This window comes from Crinia signifera, chromosome 3 (assembly GCF_055691185.1).
Source record: "Crinia signifera chromosome 3, ASM5569118v1, whole genome shotgun sequence".
NCBI lineage: Eukaryota > Metazoa > Chordata > Amphibia > Anura > Myobatrachidae > Crinia > Crinia signifera.
The window spans coordinates 208,865,306-208,882,836 of NC_139219.1; the positions used below are offsets into that span (position 1 = coordinate 208,865,306).

At 42.8% G+C, this 17,531-nt stretch overlaps 1 protein-coding gene across 1 annotated transcript in view; it reads left to right on the forward strand.

Moving 5' to 3' along the window:
• Window positions 1–17,174, forward strand: part of GCM1 (GCM transcription factor 1) — a 29,796-nt gene extending 12,622 nt beyond the window's left edge. The window contains exons 3-5 of the mRNA XM_083174969.1: window positions 8,282–8,394; window positions 12,212–12,340; window positions 16,432–17,174. Of these exons, the coding sequence (XP_083031095.1) occupies window positions 8,282–8,394; window positions 12,212–12,340; window positions 16,432–16,983 (794 nt within the window). The 3' untranslated portion in view covers window positions 16,984–17,174. The remainder of the gene's footprint in view (window positions 1–8,281; window positions 8,395–12,211; window positions 12,341–16,431) is intronic.
• The last annotated feature ends 357 nt before the right edge of the window (window positions 17,175–17,531 follow it).

The window sequence follows — 17,531 nt, forward strand, 5'->3', positions numbered from 1 at the left end:
TACAGATTTATCTGTCCAATCTATCTGGTGGGAACAAAACTCTGGTAATGTATGGGAGCAAATTAAAATCAATCCTTTGCTCCCAAATGTTGGAAAACAAACAGTGATGATCAATTGAAATTGTCTCCCGTACATTACCAGATGTTTGTTACCACCAGACAGATTGGACAGATAAATCTTTGTGTGCTTTAGTCGCTAGTAAATGATATGGGGCAATTTAAAAATAAATGGTCTAAAACATGGCAGGTTTAAAAGAGATCATTTGAGGACAGAAAGACCTATGTACAGTCCTCTCCATTTCAGTAGTGTAGTTTGCTTAGAGCCCCGGAGGGTGCAGGGTCCACTTATAGTGAGGAATGTCCTTCATTGTTCCCAGAGACTTCACCGCATTCTTCATCTATTACGCTGTGTTACAAGCAAGTTCATTATGAAGTATACAAATTTCCCAAGAAAGGGCCAATATCGATTACATCTCAATAAATTAATAATTAATTCAAGAACCCTTTCCGAATTAAATAATATTACACAAATACATTACATCCTAATTTGTACATGCCTTTTACATGCCTAATACATTACACACCTTTTTTTTTAAATACAGTATGCTTAAATCACTTATTGAAGCACTATGGATACTGTTTTTGAAGGGTAAAGCTGGGTAAACACCTATAGATTTAGACGGTGCTTGCGTTCCATACACAAGCGGGACGCCACTTCCGCGATGCACAGACGGAGATTGCGTTCCAGACACAAGTGAGACGTCACTTTCGTGCGTCTCAAAGACCGAAAGTGGACGGACGGCGTCCTCCGTTCTCCACTTTCGGCACAGTTAAAAAACACATATAACCAATACATGGGGAGCATGAATAAAAGCTCTACTAGCGCTCAAAACAAGGCATATTGTAAACGTATTTAATGTACCAAAAGTACGTAATGCACTCCCTGGAAATCACTCACCCAGGATGGTATAAAACCAGGCACAGTGTCAGTCACTCTGTAGCCTTGAAAAAGACAGCAGAGGCTGTCGAAACGCGTTGGCAGACAGAGTGACTGAGCCCTACAACTCTTGTGAGATGCCCTTATTCCCATAAGGGCCTCTTTAAGGTATTTTGTTTTTATTTGTTTTTAATTTGTTTTTTAAGTATTAAAAGCATTTTTTAGCACTAAGACGGCCTCCACAATTGTTTTCATGCACTGCTCGTGACTTGAGCCAGTCTATGGGAGCATTCAGAGGATAACGCTTAGAAAAGATACCTTGATAGGAGTACCATCATCTTACGCACTGTAAGTACGGTACGCATGATAATAGAACATAGAAGACCACACTCCTGGTGATCCTTATAATAAAAAGATACCTTTACATACACATCAGTGCATGCTTACTAGTGAGTTCGGTACGCCTAATTGGTTCCCGCTATCCCCCTAGTCATTGGCTTTTTCCAATCAAGTATAAAACTTATGGTTCTTCTTATTTATCTATTTCCATAAAACCTGCAACAAGGGACAATTTGTTGGAAATACTCCAATTGCAGACCTCATCATAAAAGAAACCTTTATAGGAGTCTATAAACTACTCCAAGTGTGAGTATGGTACGCACCATTATCCTTCTTGTGTGAAAAATTCAGTGTCTTTCAAATAGAGTAATGACACATTGCTCTATATATCTTCTATCCCACAACACGGTTCTTCATCATTGAAATCAAAAACCACATCAAGGAGTCAAGCGCCTTCCATATTATTCCTCTCTAAACCTATAGATTTATCTGTCCAAGCTATCTGGTGAGAAGAAAAATCTGGTTGCGTATGGGAGCATATGAGAATCGAACATTTGCTCCCAAACACTGAAAAACAAACAATGGTCATTCATTCAAATTGGTTCAAACAATTGTTTTTGTCTATTTTGCAGTGTTTAGGAGCAAATGGTTGATTGCATTACCAGATTTTTGTTCCCATCAGACAGTTTGGACAGACAAATCTGTAAGTTTGTACTCTGCTTGAGAATCAAAAATTACATTACAATCATTTAATATGTGGCTTAGAAGTGCTATCCTTCCTTATTACTATTGTTTATATTAATACAATGTTTTAAAAGCCAACTGAATCTTCTAAATGTTTACCAACATGTCACCATCTTCCTTTATACTACAAAACATAAACTACAAATTTACTTTTGCAGTTTTTTGCAGTTTATAAAAATGTGAATATTGTGATGTTAGGTCTCAAAATTACTTACAATGAATACAAATAAAACATTATACGTTAAACACTTAATTAACTAAATACTTTCATGATAATTTACTAAATTGGGCAACATATTCTTTGGAATATTTCAAACTGGGAGCTTTTTTGATGATAAATCATCCAGTTTGGCTGATGAAATGGTTTGAAATTAAAATCTTTTGACAAAATTTAACATCTTTTCTAAATGCAGGTACTGAATTTTGAACCAAGTGATAAAAATGGTTCTTGCTATATAAAAATTCTTTTTTTTCATCAACTTGTCCTTCCATGAATTTACCGTATATACTCGAGTATAAGTCGACCCGAATATAAGCCGAGGCACCTAATTTTACAACAAAAAACTGGGAAAACGTATTGACTCAAGTGGGACCCTCACTCGAGTATAAGCCGAGGGGGGCTTTTTCAGCATAAAAAATGTTCTGAAAAAGTAGGCTTATACTCGAGTATATATGGTACCTTTTAGGAGATGTCCATCAATTAGTTGCGCCTGTTTGTAAAAAATATTTTTAGAGGACCAATTTCTTGAATGAGAAGTATTTTCCTAAATGGATTATTTTTTAAGGCTGCAGATCCAAGGATAGCAACTAGTGGGATTTACATTTGAAAACGTAATTATTACATTGTAATATTATTCACTTAAGATAATTATCATACGAGTGGTTCCCATAATGGGTACCAAGGCACAGGCAGGGCTGTTGTGGGTTTGTAGTCCAGAAGCAAAGCAAATTATTTATGATCAGTGTAATAGGCAAAACCAGAGCTGGTGGTTCCAATCATGAAGTATATAGCACAGAAACAGCTCTGGTATGTGTGCTCAATGATATTCTAAATGCAAGGGATAGAGGAGACGGTTCAATCCTAATCCTTCTGGACCTCTCTGCAGCATTTGACACCATTGACCATGGGATTCTAATTGAGCGCCTGAAAAATTTCTGTGGTCTGGGTGGCACAGTCCTTAGCTGGTTCAAATCATTTCTCGCTGGCAGGTCACAGTGAGTTTCATCGGGAGTATACTCTTCACCACCAGTGCCGTTGTCTTGTGGTGTCCCACAGGGTTCTATACTATCTCCCATGCTTTTTGCAGTATACATGCTCCCACTGGGTGACATAATCAGATGTCATGGCCTGGTCTACTACTGCTATGCAGATGATACACAACTGTACCTGTCCTTTGCTCCAGGCCCTGGTAACACAATAACAACCGTAAATGTCTGCCTTGCTGAGCTCCAGGAGTGGATGAGTGCCAGTTGGCTGAGACTGAACCCAGATAAAACAGAAGTCCTGATGATAAATCACAGGACAAGAGCCAACTGACAGGTCTTACGCTGGGGGGCACAGCACTAAAAAACTCTGATCATGTGCGGAATCTTGGTGTTGTCCTGGATAGTGGCCTGACACTTAAACACCAGGTGTCAGCCACAATCAAATCCTCATTCTATCATCTAAGGAATATAGCCAGAATCAAGAACTTAATTCCCTCAGAAGCCCTGCCTAAAGTCATACATGCATTTATATCATCACGCCTAGACTACTGCAATGCTCTCTACCTGGGTCTTCCAGCAAAAGAATTGCACCGCTTGCATCTGGTACAAAATGCAGCCGCCAGACTATTAACTAACCAGCCCCACTCCTGCCACATAACTCCCATTCTATACTCCCTTCACTGGCTATCTGTAAAATGGAGAATTGTTTCAAGATTGGCTTACTCACTTTCAAGGCCCTACATGACCAAGGCCCAAGGTACCTGCAGCAGCTGCTGATTCCTTACTGTCCTACTCGATTACTACGATCCTTTGAAGAAGGACTACTAACAGTACCCAGAATCTCCCTGAATTCATCTGGGGGTCGAGCTTTCAGCTTTGTTGCTCCAACTCTATGGAACTCTCTTCCTCGCACAGTGCGAGAAGCCCCCACTGTAGAATCCTTTAAAAATAGACTAAAAACCTACCTATTTACTCAAGCATTTTACTGATCTACTGTTAAGCTTGTTTTGTATTTTGAGCTGTAAAGACAATGGTAAAGCACTTTGAGTCCTATTGGAAGAAAAGTGCTATATAAATATTATTATTATTATTATTATTATATATACAAATAGAAGCACAACCCTGTTTACCACTACATGGCTGAGCCTAAGAATGGCAGGTAAGCAGAATTTATTTAATATATACAAAATATAGGTGGAAAAATGTAAAGCGCTTTTTAGAATAAAATGTAACTTCCCTCTATCTCAGGGGTGGCCAACCGGTCAGAGGTAAAGAGCCGAAAAATATCGGTAGTCAAGCTAAAAATCCGACATCATGTGCGCGCCAAAGGCACATGCGCCCAAAAAAGGGACGTAGGCTATTTTGACCCCTTGGGTGGGTGTGATACAAATATGCCTCCAATAGTGCAGTGCCATATATACATATGCCCCCCACGGTGCCAGGTATGCACCACGCGGTGCCGGGTATGACCCCACAGTGCCAAAAAGCTGGTATGCCCCCACAGTGCAAATTTCCCAGCAGCAGCACTCACCGTTGTTGCTGCTGCTGCAAGGTGGGGAGAGGACAGTCTGGTGTCCCCCTGCAGTCCTCCTGTCATGTCACCGATGGGAGGAGAGCACAGCACACTGCTCGTCTCCTTCCCCCTCATTTCCCTGTGACTGGGCCGCCCACCAATCAAAGCTCGCTGGCCGGCTCCTGATTGGCTGCTTGCCCACGAGCTCTGATTGGCAGACGGCCCAGTCACAAGGATGCACAGTAAGGGGTAGGAGAGATGCGCGATGCGCGCTCTCCTCCCCTCAGAAGGAGAATGCATTCAGGGAACCGGCAGCAGGGGGGACTGGGACAGACGGTGGGCGGCGGGCAGCAGTGGGAGCAGGAGCCGCACTTTACAAAGGGGAGAGCCGCATGAGGCTCAAGAGCCACAGGTTGGCCACCACTGCTCTATCTGGTAGTCCGGGCGTCTCTCAGTCCTGTATTTCAGGATTTGCTCCAGGTAGATGGGCTCATATAGATAACATGAAACGGAAAATACAGCAGATTTTGTATTGATCTGGTGTGGTCACAAATAATTACACCTCAGTGTATATTAGTCCCAAACAAGGTGCTCTTTTTTTCAGAATTATCCTTCCACCTTCATTAATTGTCAAAGCTGTCGTACCGAAACTCACATAGGTGAGGCCAGATAGACCGCATGTAAAGGTATCTTGTTTAAGAGGTGTCGTACCCCCACTCACAGCATGCTAGGTAGATCTTCCTTAATAAAGGTATATTTAATGGATCCCCAAAGGTGATGCGTACCCCAACTACCCCAACTCACTGTGGAGCGTATAATGCTGCTCTTTTAAAGGTATCTTTGTGACTCAGGGATTTATGTGATAAAATCCATTTATTCGGAAGCACTCCAAAGTACACATAAAAGATACAAAAAACACCAATCAAGGAGGATCCTATCCACAATCAAACAAGAGAAACTGGATACAAGTATAGATGTTATAACAACCTGAGTGTGGTTGGATCCAGTGTCCACACAGATGGAAAGGGTCTGTAGATGTTCCAGTCTCCTGAAGTGTAGAATGGGTCCTCCTTGCCACCCAACGCGTTTTAATACTAGGGATCTTTTTCCCTTGATCCATTTTGTATACATATGTTGTCTTTTTAAGGGAGGTGACCCTTTATTAGGTGTTGAGAAAATAAAGCAGCTGCACAGGAAAGTGGAGGTGTAATATACAGATGGAGCTTGTGCCGTCTTTGCAGGGGATGGCGGAAGATTCGCCAGCCGCCATCCACCGCCAGCCACCGTAAGGGGACGCGCACGCGTCCCCTTACAACGGGGCTACCCCGGGTCCCCGCCGCCTCGCCGAGGGTCGCCCCGGATCCCAGCCGCCTTGCCGCACCCCCCCCCCAACCCTGTCTGTCTCCCTGAAGCGGAGACGGACAGGGTTCCCGTCCCCCCGCCGACGGGAAACTGAGACGCACGCGCATCTCAGTCAGATGGAGCGCCTCTCCGCCGGCGATCGCCAGCGTACAGATTCTGGCGATCCCGGAGCAATAGCGAGAGGCGCTCCATCTGTATCTGTTGAATTTATTTAATGTATATATTTTTGCTGAATATCTTAATGAGGAAGGGGGCTTGAAAAACTTTTTATATGCTAGGACAGGGTTCCTCATCCACAGTCCTCAAGGCGCACTAACACAGACTAGTGATGCCTTTGCACAGGTGACTTAATTAGTACAGGTTGGGTATCCCTTATCCGGATATCCTATATCCGAAATATTCAGAAAAATTTAGTTTTTCATAATATTTAGGGGGGATTTTATCCCTTTTTTATACTTACCTCATCCCCTGCTGTCCACGGCAGCTATCGGAGTCCTCTTCGGTGCATCCCTGGTCCCAAGGATGCATTGCGCAGGTGCGCCAGTGACATCACCGCCACACCCGCAAAATGCATTCTTGGGATCGGGGATGTCACTGAAGAGGAATCCGATGGCCGTCTTGGAAGCCAGGGGACACCGTGGACATCAGGGGGCCATCAGGGCACCGCCAGGGTACCAAGTAAGTATGTAAAAATATTCAAAAATCTGCAATAATCGCTTATCCAAAATGATTGTGGTCCCGAGCATTAGGGGATACTCAACCTGTACCTCAGTTATTTTGATTTATCCATCGGTGTTCAAGCTTAGATATCACTAAACCAGGAATGTGTGTGTTCCTTGACAATCAAGGTTGCGGATCCCTGTTCTAGGGCACCATGACTCAAGAAATTTTGTGAACCACTGCATTATATAAGCCTCAGTCACTAGAGATGAACCCAATCAAGCATGTATGGCATATTCTGTAATGACCTCAGAGACTGCCTGTTTAGCCAACAGCAAGTAGGCAGCACTTTCTTGTGGAAGAATGGTTCTGCATCTTACCTACACAATTACATCCACTGGTAGACTTAGTGTGCAAATGGTGGATATAATTGTATGACACTGCCTTGACAATACTGTTTAGCTTATATTTTATATAATGTATTTTTTATTTATTTATACTTATGTGGTCCTATTTAATAAAATAGTACAACTAGTGCATGCACATGTTTACATTTTCTAGTATTACTTTCGGTACTTGTTTCCTAGCACAGTGCCCACGATATAAAGTTGTATGGCGTCACATCGCATGCCATATGCCCGCATGCGATGCGATTTTAAATTGTATATCTTCCCTATACGACTTTTAATTGTGTAAGCACCCTAATGGGTGCTTACAATGTTAAATGCACCCCCACTATCAACGCCAACCCAAAGTGTGGCGAGCGCAGCGAGGGGCGGCGGTACGCATCCTCTGACCTTTTCATACCCCCACTATCCACGTCAGCGTGGACTTGATTTTACACCGATCCCGAAGCGTGGTGAGCACAGCGAGCCCTGCAAGGGAAAGCGTATTACTTTACATGTATTCCGCGTCCGCTCGCCACGCTTCAGGCTCGGTGGCTCGCTGCGCTCGCCACACTATCTAAGGTCAACTGCACACCGACGTGGATAGTGGGGTATGAAAAGGTCGGAGGACGCGTACTGCCGCCGCTCGCCGCGCTTCGGGTTGGCGTTGATAGTGGGGGTGGCGTGGGGGTGCTTTTAACATTGTAAGCAACCATTACGGTGCTTATACAATTAATTATCTTATAGGGGGCACATTTAACATTGAAAACACCCATTAGGGTGCTTATACAATTTTAAATTGTATACCATTGTATATGGCATACAATGGCATACAATGCGATGATATACAATTTTAAATTGTATAACATCGGCTGCCATCGCATCGCATACCATCGTATGCCTTATGGTATGTGATGCGATGGGCGCCGTGCTAGGAAACAAGTACCTACTTTCATTAGACCACACAAGACTGTGGAAACTTGATATTTTATTGGCTGCAATGTATACATAATGTGACATGTTATTAAATAAGTCCCATTATGTTCTCATTATTATCCCAGACATCTGTTGTTCTACTACATCTTATAGATGCTAATAGACCTTGTACATTCTGCTTAATGGTTTTAATTCTCAGGTAAACCATGTCCAAACTGCAGAGGAACATTGAAATTAGTGTCCTGTCGTGGGCATGGTGGATTTCCAGTTACCAACTTCTGGAGGCATGAGGGCCAATTCATATATTTTCAGGTCAGTAATAAAAAGACTCTTCTTGTGCCTATATAGGCTCACGGCTGTGTTACAATTAGTATGTTAATGAAGCCAGAGCTACATCTCTGTGACAAGGTCAGTGTCATGATGAGAAGATAAGCAGCATACCGCTGAGATTGTGATATACAATACAATATTGATGTGAGACACCTGTGGGCCAAGTTGCTAATGTCGACATGTATAACCTGTCTTTGGGCCTTATCAGCAGGAATCGCTTATGCCACCCACTGCATAGTTTCTCGATGTTTGTGAAACTGCACATGCACAAGACCCGTTCAGCACATATAAGGACTGTGCCTTACTGACAGAGGCATTCACGGGGAGGGAATGGGGCAAAGGTGGCCATTGTACTGGAAATCAGGGACATGTTTTCCCAGTTTCTTGGGCATGGCAAGACCAAGCATTGCATTGCGGACACAGACCACCTGTGACTGCAAGGTTAAACTTACTCAAGTTGCAGTCGCAGAGGAACATCACAATGATGTTTTAGAGCATGGGTCTTCAACCTATGGCCCTCCAGATGTTGTGAAACTACATGTTCCAACATGCATTTCCACATTTTTTCCTATAACAGCATGCCAAAACTGTCAGGGCATGCTGGGACATGTAGTTTCACAACATCTGGAGGGCCACAGGTTGAAGACCTGTGTTTTTGAGTATGATGTTCCTCTAGAACTGTGATTACAAATGCAGGCAAGACATGGTATGCACCTCCTCCTACATTTACATTACTATGGCTTACATATGCCACAATGCGAGCAGCTTAGCATATGCAATCTGGACACAATCAGGCCCTTTATTAGTTGCCAGGTGAAGGTCCCAATATCTTTTCTTATTCTGTGTAAGTTAACATTTAAGAAAATGACTGTAAAAACTCATTAGACACAGGCTATTTCACAGATTTGTAAGCATGTTTATTCATATCATTCTGATTATTGTCTTACATGCCTGCAATAAGCATCACAACTGAAAGGGGCAGTGTATCTTCACTGACCTACTATGGCTAGTAAATCTAGGGGTGAAGGCTTATCTGTGAGTCTGAGATTCTGGGTGCTATTTAATGCTTGGTAACCATTTGATAAGGTAGTGCATTTGCCCATAGTTCACCATGCACAGATGGGGTAACCCTCTCAATACCAGCCTCCGTATCTATTCCCACAGCTTGCAACCATTATTTTGTTAACATTAAACATCTGGGGCACTCAGTGCCACATTACCGTGTGCCTTTTAGGACCCTGACACACAGAATACTGTATTAATATAATCTACCCATTAACAATTTAAAGTTCATAAACCATAGACATTAGATTCACATTACAATTTCCAGATAGTAGACTGCTGGTTGGTAAAATTAAAACCATAGTATGAGATCATTTGCGAGGTAGGGCTTGAGATAGCAACTGCCTATGGGGTCCCACAGGGTTTAATCTGGCACTGGGTGCACTGTATAATGACACCATGCCAGAGAATATGTTGGGAGTGACTCATGAAGAGTATTGTATATTTAAGCTCCCCTCAGTTTGTTACCTTTCATGCAGCTTTTTAAACTTTTTTTTCCAGAGAATACCCCCTCTGTTATATAGATGGTTATGTTCTACCTTCTTGGTCATGGGCCTTTAAACGAATAAGGGCTCTCATTCTTGTTGACTTGTAAAGCATTGGTTTTTTGCTGCTTTGTGAGCCTATTAACACTGCCCGCACGTACGACAACTGCCTGCCAAATGTCACTGCAGACATGCGAATGGATGTTTTGCATAACCATGTGAACGCCCCCTACCCACCTCCTGCTCACCCCCCCCCCCCACTGCGAGCGCCTTAGAGACTGTGCAAGATTCCAAGGGTGCCCACAGAGAAGACCTGCACATGCGCAGATCCTCAACATCAGGCGCTGTTGCAAATTCGCATCCCAACCAGAATGAGGGCCAAGGTGTATTCCATGTATTTCTGTGGGCCACTCAATTTACTTGGCTGCAGCCAGAACCAGCTTTCCGGCAATGAAGTCTTGAAGATAGCAAAGATCTTGGAACGGTCAGAGTCTTTGCTACTGTATCTTCAGTGCCAGCATCATATTTCGGATAACACTGGCGTCACTGCCGGCAGTTAGGAAAGAATTTGTTCTTGACACAGGATGTTCAGTGCGGGATCCTACTGAACCAAAGACCTGTATGAACTCTATGCCCGCACCCATTATGGTCAACATCTACTTAGAGTTTTGCTTCCAATGCTATACTAGGGTACATGGTTTGTAACAGGAGCAAGCCTAATGCAACAGAAGTAATATAATTATCCCACAAAGCTGCTTGCCCAATACTACTCATTTCCGCTCTTCTATGTATATATATTTGACAGGATGTATTTTTCCCCACTTGTAGAACTATAGATTATGAGCTTTAAAGCAAGGCCTACTTACCTATCTGTTCATGCCCAGTCTCAATGCATTACTGTGTATCTTCCCTATTATAAAGCTCTATGAAATATTCTGGCACTATATAAATATTAGAATAAAGTTAATACATTTAAACTCAGTCATATTCTATCCTACCTGTACAGCACAAACTCAGCAATTCAGCCCAAGCCTTTGCTAAGATCCCAGGTTGAACATCCAAAAGGAGAACTTGCTCCATGCACTTCGAATGCAGCCTATCAAAGGCTTTTGCAGCATCTAAGGAAAGCAGTAAATATGTCCCATCAAAGTTAGACATTAGCTCGACTACATCCTTATTATCCTGGGCTTACCTGCCCAATACTAAACCTACCTGGTCATGATGGATTGGCTGGAGTAGGTATCGTACCAGGTGATTAGCTCTTCATTTAGCATACATCTCAACACAAATTTAAATGGGCCAATAGTATTTGCAGTTATCGGGATCCTTGCGCAATACGGGACTTGTCACGATTTGCAGTTTCAGCATTTGTTTGGGCAAAGTGTGCTGCAGCACAGTACATTTGTCTCCCCAGCAGCTGTCTCAGGCACCCACCGGGCCCAGCTAACAAGCAAGGGCAATTAGTGCCCACCCTCCCAGATTTTTATCCCCACGTTTATGTATATATTTTTTACAAAAATCATTTCAAGATTTAAAAAAAGCCAACAAAAATAGTGGGGAAAATATTGAGAAACAAAAAAAATAGTTTCAATGACAATTTGGGACAATGTGCCTAATTCAGACCTGATCGCTGGGCTACTAACTTTTGTAGGTTTGCAATCCTGTGTACGCCAAAGTGAAATCCCACCCTGTGCATGCCTGCGATTTGCATAGCATGGCTTGCGAAAATTAGCTGAGTTGACAAATAGCTGCACATTCACTCTCAAGCCGCTCACCACTGAATGACTTTTCCGCTGTATGCAGTCTGTGGGCAGCCGCAGACTGCACACAGGACTTACTTGGCGGCTGTGATAGAAACAGGCTGCAAGTGCTGACTTCAGATACCGTCCCCTAAAAAACACTTGGACACACCTGCGTTTTTCCTGACACTCCCAAAAAACGTCTGGTACCACCCTGCCAATCAATTTGAATATGGGCAGCAATAAAATAGTACAGGATTTTATTGCAGGATGGCCTCGTACATGCTACTACAGGCCATACACACGCGCAGTCTATCAATAATGCGCACTCTATCAATAATATAGTTGGCCATGCGATAAGGGCTGAATTAGGCACAATATCAGCATTATTGCTGAACAGAGCTGATTGCTAACGATTCCTAATCTCTGATTACGAAGTAACAATACTGCTCATTGCTGATCTCATTTCAAAAATATCAGTGTCAATTTTAATGTTTTATTCATTTTCCTAAGACAAAAGGTAATCATGACCATCCTAAACCAGAAACAAAGCTAGAGTCCGACAGCAGAAAGCCAGTGTACAAGAAGCGGGTGTCTATCGGATCCACATCCACGGAACATAAACCAAACAGGAATATTGAGGTACTGTATTTCTAATATGGTTATTTAGCATGTATTTACTGTTAGAGGTCTCTGGTTAATATTCTCCCCACAAATGTACCCTCCCATCCTGCCAAGAGAAAACTGAAATGCTGGAGAATAAGTGTCATGGGGAAGGCATCTCATTTATCCGTGATGTTCCAATATATTCTGCCATATACAGGGCAGCCGAGAAGGGGGGGGGGGCAGGCACTAATTACCCGGGCCCGGGCTTGCTGGAGGGGCCCTGGTCTGACCCCCCATTTCCCCTTCCGGCATCAGCAGCAGCACACATACAGCATGTGCTGTGCTGACAACAGGCTCAGCATGTGTGTCTCACTGACAGCGTGATAACTCATGCTGAGCCCGCACATGCTGTAGGTGTGTGAGTTTAGAGTTTTCTTTCACCCCCTCTAAACATTTTACCAGGGCCTGGCATTCCTCTCAGCTGCCCTGGCCATATATGGTTTATTTCTCCTGTGAGAGGTGTTCTCAAGGGAGCTAGATACAAACACATGTCACACAATCTTGTAGCAGCATTTGTACATTTATTATTTATTTATTTATTTATTAACAGTTTCTTATATAGCGCAGCATATTCCGTTGCGCTTTACAAAGGAGACACTGATACAACAAACAGGGTATTTACAGACAGTCAAAATGTAGGAGGGCCCTGCTCGCAAGCTTACAATCTATAGGCAAATAGGCATTGATACATAAGGATACATACTATATTCTTTATTGCATCGATTCCACCAAAATGCAAGGATGCATGTGGCATGATTTTGAGACAGATTGAATGTGAGGTACAAAGGAAAGTTCTGAGTTCAGGATAACACCTAGGCAGCGAGCTTGAGAGATAGGAATAATTGTCATCTTCTCAACAGCAATAGAGATATCAGGTTGATAACTACTATTTATTGGCGGAAATATAATGAATTCTGAGACACGGCTCAATACAGATGGGGACAGGTTTGGGGAGGATAGGTAGAGCTGAGTATAATCCGCATACAGATGATACTGAAATCCAAAGGAGCTGATTAGTTTGCCAAGAGATGAGGTATAGATTGAGAAAAGCAGAGGGCATAAAACTGATCCCTGAGGTACTCCAACTGAAAGAGGTAGCGAAGAGGAGGTAGAATCAGAGAAACGAACACTAAAGGAGCGGTTAGATAGGTAGGATGAGAACCAAGAGAAGGCTGTGTCTTTAAAACCTATGGATTGTAGTGTTTGTATGAGAAGTGTGTGGTCAACAGTGTCAAAAGCAGCAGAGAGATCTAGAAGAATTAGTAGTGAATAGTGGCCTTTAGACTTGGCAGTGTACATGTGGCACGTCTCAAGATGGAAGTCACAGGCATCACTCAAAGGCCTTTGGAAGCACCTGGCTTGCTTTTCTGCAATGCATGTTCCTTAATCTTAAATGTATTTATCCAATTGAGTCACCTGGGGTTTATATTAGACTCTATTTACATTTTTTGTTATACTGTAAATTACTTCCTTTTACTCCCTGATATGAGTACTGGTATAGACGGTCAGTAGAGTCTGTTGATTCCAATGTGTTTTTGATATTGCATATCTACTTTTATAGTGCATTATAGGTTTTTGATGTTTTTGTTACACCAACTACATTAGCATTTATCTTTTATACTGCAATTCCACTTGAAAAACACACTGATTAAAGCTGCTATTGTACTGTGCATAGTTGTTACTCTTTTATTCACCAGGCCATTCTGATAAGTACACATATGGAGATATGAGTACCCAGTGATATGGGTACCTAGGGTCACCGTCATTGACGAGTCAAGTGTCAGAGGGGAGGGGTACTGGGGTCCATGCTGCGGCTCTTGCTAGCAATATCTTCCATCATCCTACATTAACAAATGATGGAGGAAATCGCTAATGACTCGTGAGACCATGAATCGTTAACGATACAGTGTGTACACACTAGCCAACTACCCAAAGATGTAGCAGCAATGTTTATAATGTACAATTGGAAATACCTGAAAATGTAATTTGTTCATAAATAATGGTAAGTAAGCATGGCCATGTATTGAAAAGATAGCTGCTGTACGCACAGAATCCATTCAATGGAGCCCATTTATCATTTAATATTTGCAGCTAAATCCCCCAAAACACACACACACAAAAGACACTGGGGGGGCAAAATGTAATAGGGTGCGATTTTTTTAGACATGAGAGGTGTTTGGTCAAAAATTTCCGAATTTGCATGTTTTCCGAAAATAGCACATTTAATAGGGTGCGCTAAAAATCACACTTTTTGCCCCGAAATTTGCACATTTTGACCTGGCAATTTTTGGTCACACTAATTCCCATCGAGAGGTTTTCCCATTATAATGTATACAACTCACAAAAGCAATAGGGTGCGGTTTTTGGTAAACATTGCCAAAAAATAAATAAAAAATAGACCAAGTTCTGACTGGATAAAAAAAAAATGGTATGGGATCCCCCCTCCTGAGCATAACGAGCCCTGAGCTCATTGAGCCAGACCTAGTTCCAAAAATATGGGGGACAGAAAGTATAGGGGTCCCACGTATTTATGAAACCAGCCCCGGACTCTTGGGCCGGTCCTGGTTCCAAAAATACAGGGACAAAAAAAACTAGAGGAACCCTGTATTTTGGAACGAGCACTGGGCTACAACAGCGTGCAGTGTCATGCCACAGCCCGCAGGGTCGTGCTTACCGTGGTTAGTCAGCCCTGGACGGGGTACCAGCGGAAGTGGGGACACATCCTATATAAAGGGGTCCCCTCCCAGGCTTCACCTAAGCCTGGGGCTGTCCCCAGCATCCCAAGGTGGTGGACGTCAGGCTAATATGTGTAAAATAAAATGTAAAAACATTGCTTTTTACAGTTGAACCACAAGTCCCAGCATGTGGGGCATTAATGGGCCCCTTGGACTTTTAGTTCACCTGTAAAAAGAATGTTCAAATAAAAACACACTCAGAGAAAAGTATAACTTTACTATACATAAACTAATTTTATACCAGTATATATACCAATCCAGGCTCCAGCTGTGTGTCTCTCTGCTGCCGCACTGACAGCGAAGGTGAGCCAGCTCCCCTCAAACTGACTGTGGAGTGAGTCGGCTTCCTCCTCACTAATCATAGCGGGGATCCCTGTTGTTACAGTGCTATAGAAGCAGATGCTTTCAGGCAGTCAGGGCTGAGTGGCTTCCCCTGATTGGGTGAAAGTGTCTCCATGGAGATGCATAGAGCCAACCAGGGCTGAGTGCTGAGTGAGGAGAAACAAAAATCCCAGATACAGGGAATAAAAACACATCACTGAGTGGGATGCAGTTAGAATCCTCAAAATCCTGACGCCGGAATCCCGACACTTTCTCCCTCTATGGGTGTCCACAACACCCATAGATGGAGAATACATTAGTGTGCTGAGCGTAGCGATGCACCAGGACCGCTGCATGGCGAGTGCAAGGGGGCGATCCACGTTGCCCCCTTGTCAGGATTTTGACCGCCGGGATTTCAAACCAATCCCCACTGAGTAACTGCACAATCCCCAGATAAGCAGAGTGCAGAGGCAAAAATATAGTAGTCCATAGGACAGGCATGTCCAAACTATGGCCCTGCAGCTGTTGTGAAACTTACAAGTCCCATCATGCCTTGCCACAGTTTTGCTATTAGGGAATGCTAAAACTATGGCATGGCATGCTGGATGTGTAGTTTTACAACAGATGGAGGGCCATAGTTTGGACATGCCTGCCATAGGACAACAGATACTTAATGTTGTGTCCCGTTGTCCACGACCCCCATAGAGGAAGAATAGAATAGGTGGCTCGGTGCCCGCAAGGGGCTTTTTTGCGCTCGCCATGCTGTCTGACTCCGGGCAGTCTGGATCCCGACGTCGGGATAATGACTGTCGGGATCCCGACTGTCGGAGTCCCGTACCACACCCGTACTTAGCACCCTCTTTTCTTTTTCTCATTGGGAGCTTATGAACACCATTTCGGAGTGTAAACATCTTTTTGAACAAGGACTTGTTATTTGTTGTATGAAATGGCAGCTTGATTACCATGCAAAATAAGATGTATAACTAATATTGTCCATCCTTTTTGTTTTAGTCACTTACAGGTAATATAGAAACCCAGAAAGTACCTGGTACAACTTTGACTGAAGAAGCATTTCCTCCTTATTATGAATTGAATGATATGAAGATGGATAAGTCACCAACTGAGCAAATGCTCAATAACTGCTCATCACACATAAGGATTTCCAACCATTTCACTGAAACATTAAGTGATGTGGAGTGGTTGAAAATGCCCAGGAATGGCAGTATCAATGATAGTGAAGAATACAGTGATGGAGACTTGATCGCTTCTGCAATGGACTTTGATCTGCTTAGTGATGAAGACCAGCAAACAGTGACCAATACCTTTTTTGGAAAAGACCCACATTTCAACTATGACCAACCTCTTGGAAGTCTGTTCTGGGAAATGTCACCTTTGCACAATTGCCCTCGCCCAAATCACCAGTTAATGCCAGTTTTGGAATCTGCATCAAAAAGTGGTGTTTTCAGCTTCAATTCTAATGACCACCAACCAACTGTTGACAACAGCAGCCAACTGGAGTCCTACCTGTACAGGTACAGTTCTCAACTCTCTCCATCTTTATAGGACTGGGACAGGAATGAATATCAAGGAGATTCATTTAGCAACAAACCGCAGTTGATTCAGTTGACCTCTTGAACAGAAAATGGAACTGACTGCCAACAACTGAACCCATAAAAAAACAAATAAAAAAACACTTCAATATTTTATCATAGGGAAAACTCTTTTCTTGGATGGAACAACGTTCTCAGGATGATCAGAAGACTAATCATTAACTTACTGCATATTGCTGAATATCTATTTTGTACTTCTAAAGTCTCACAGCCCTCAATCACTGTAGTCAATAGATATAAAGCCCTATTACTATGCTGCATAAATTTGTCTGCTTACTTACTGCCTTTTTGCAACAGACCTAAATAACAGTTCCAGAGTCATACAATTATCGGTGCTCACAGGTACCAAAAAAAAAAAAAAAAATTACAGCCAATCCTTATACAGTAACAATGTTTTATAAAAGTGAAAAATACTCATTGATGGCTTGATGTATGGATAGATTGGTACTTAAATTTCAGTGCCCTGCCATTTTAGTCATATTTGTTAAAACAGGACAAAAG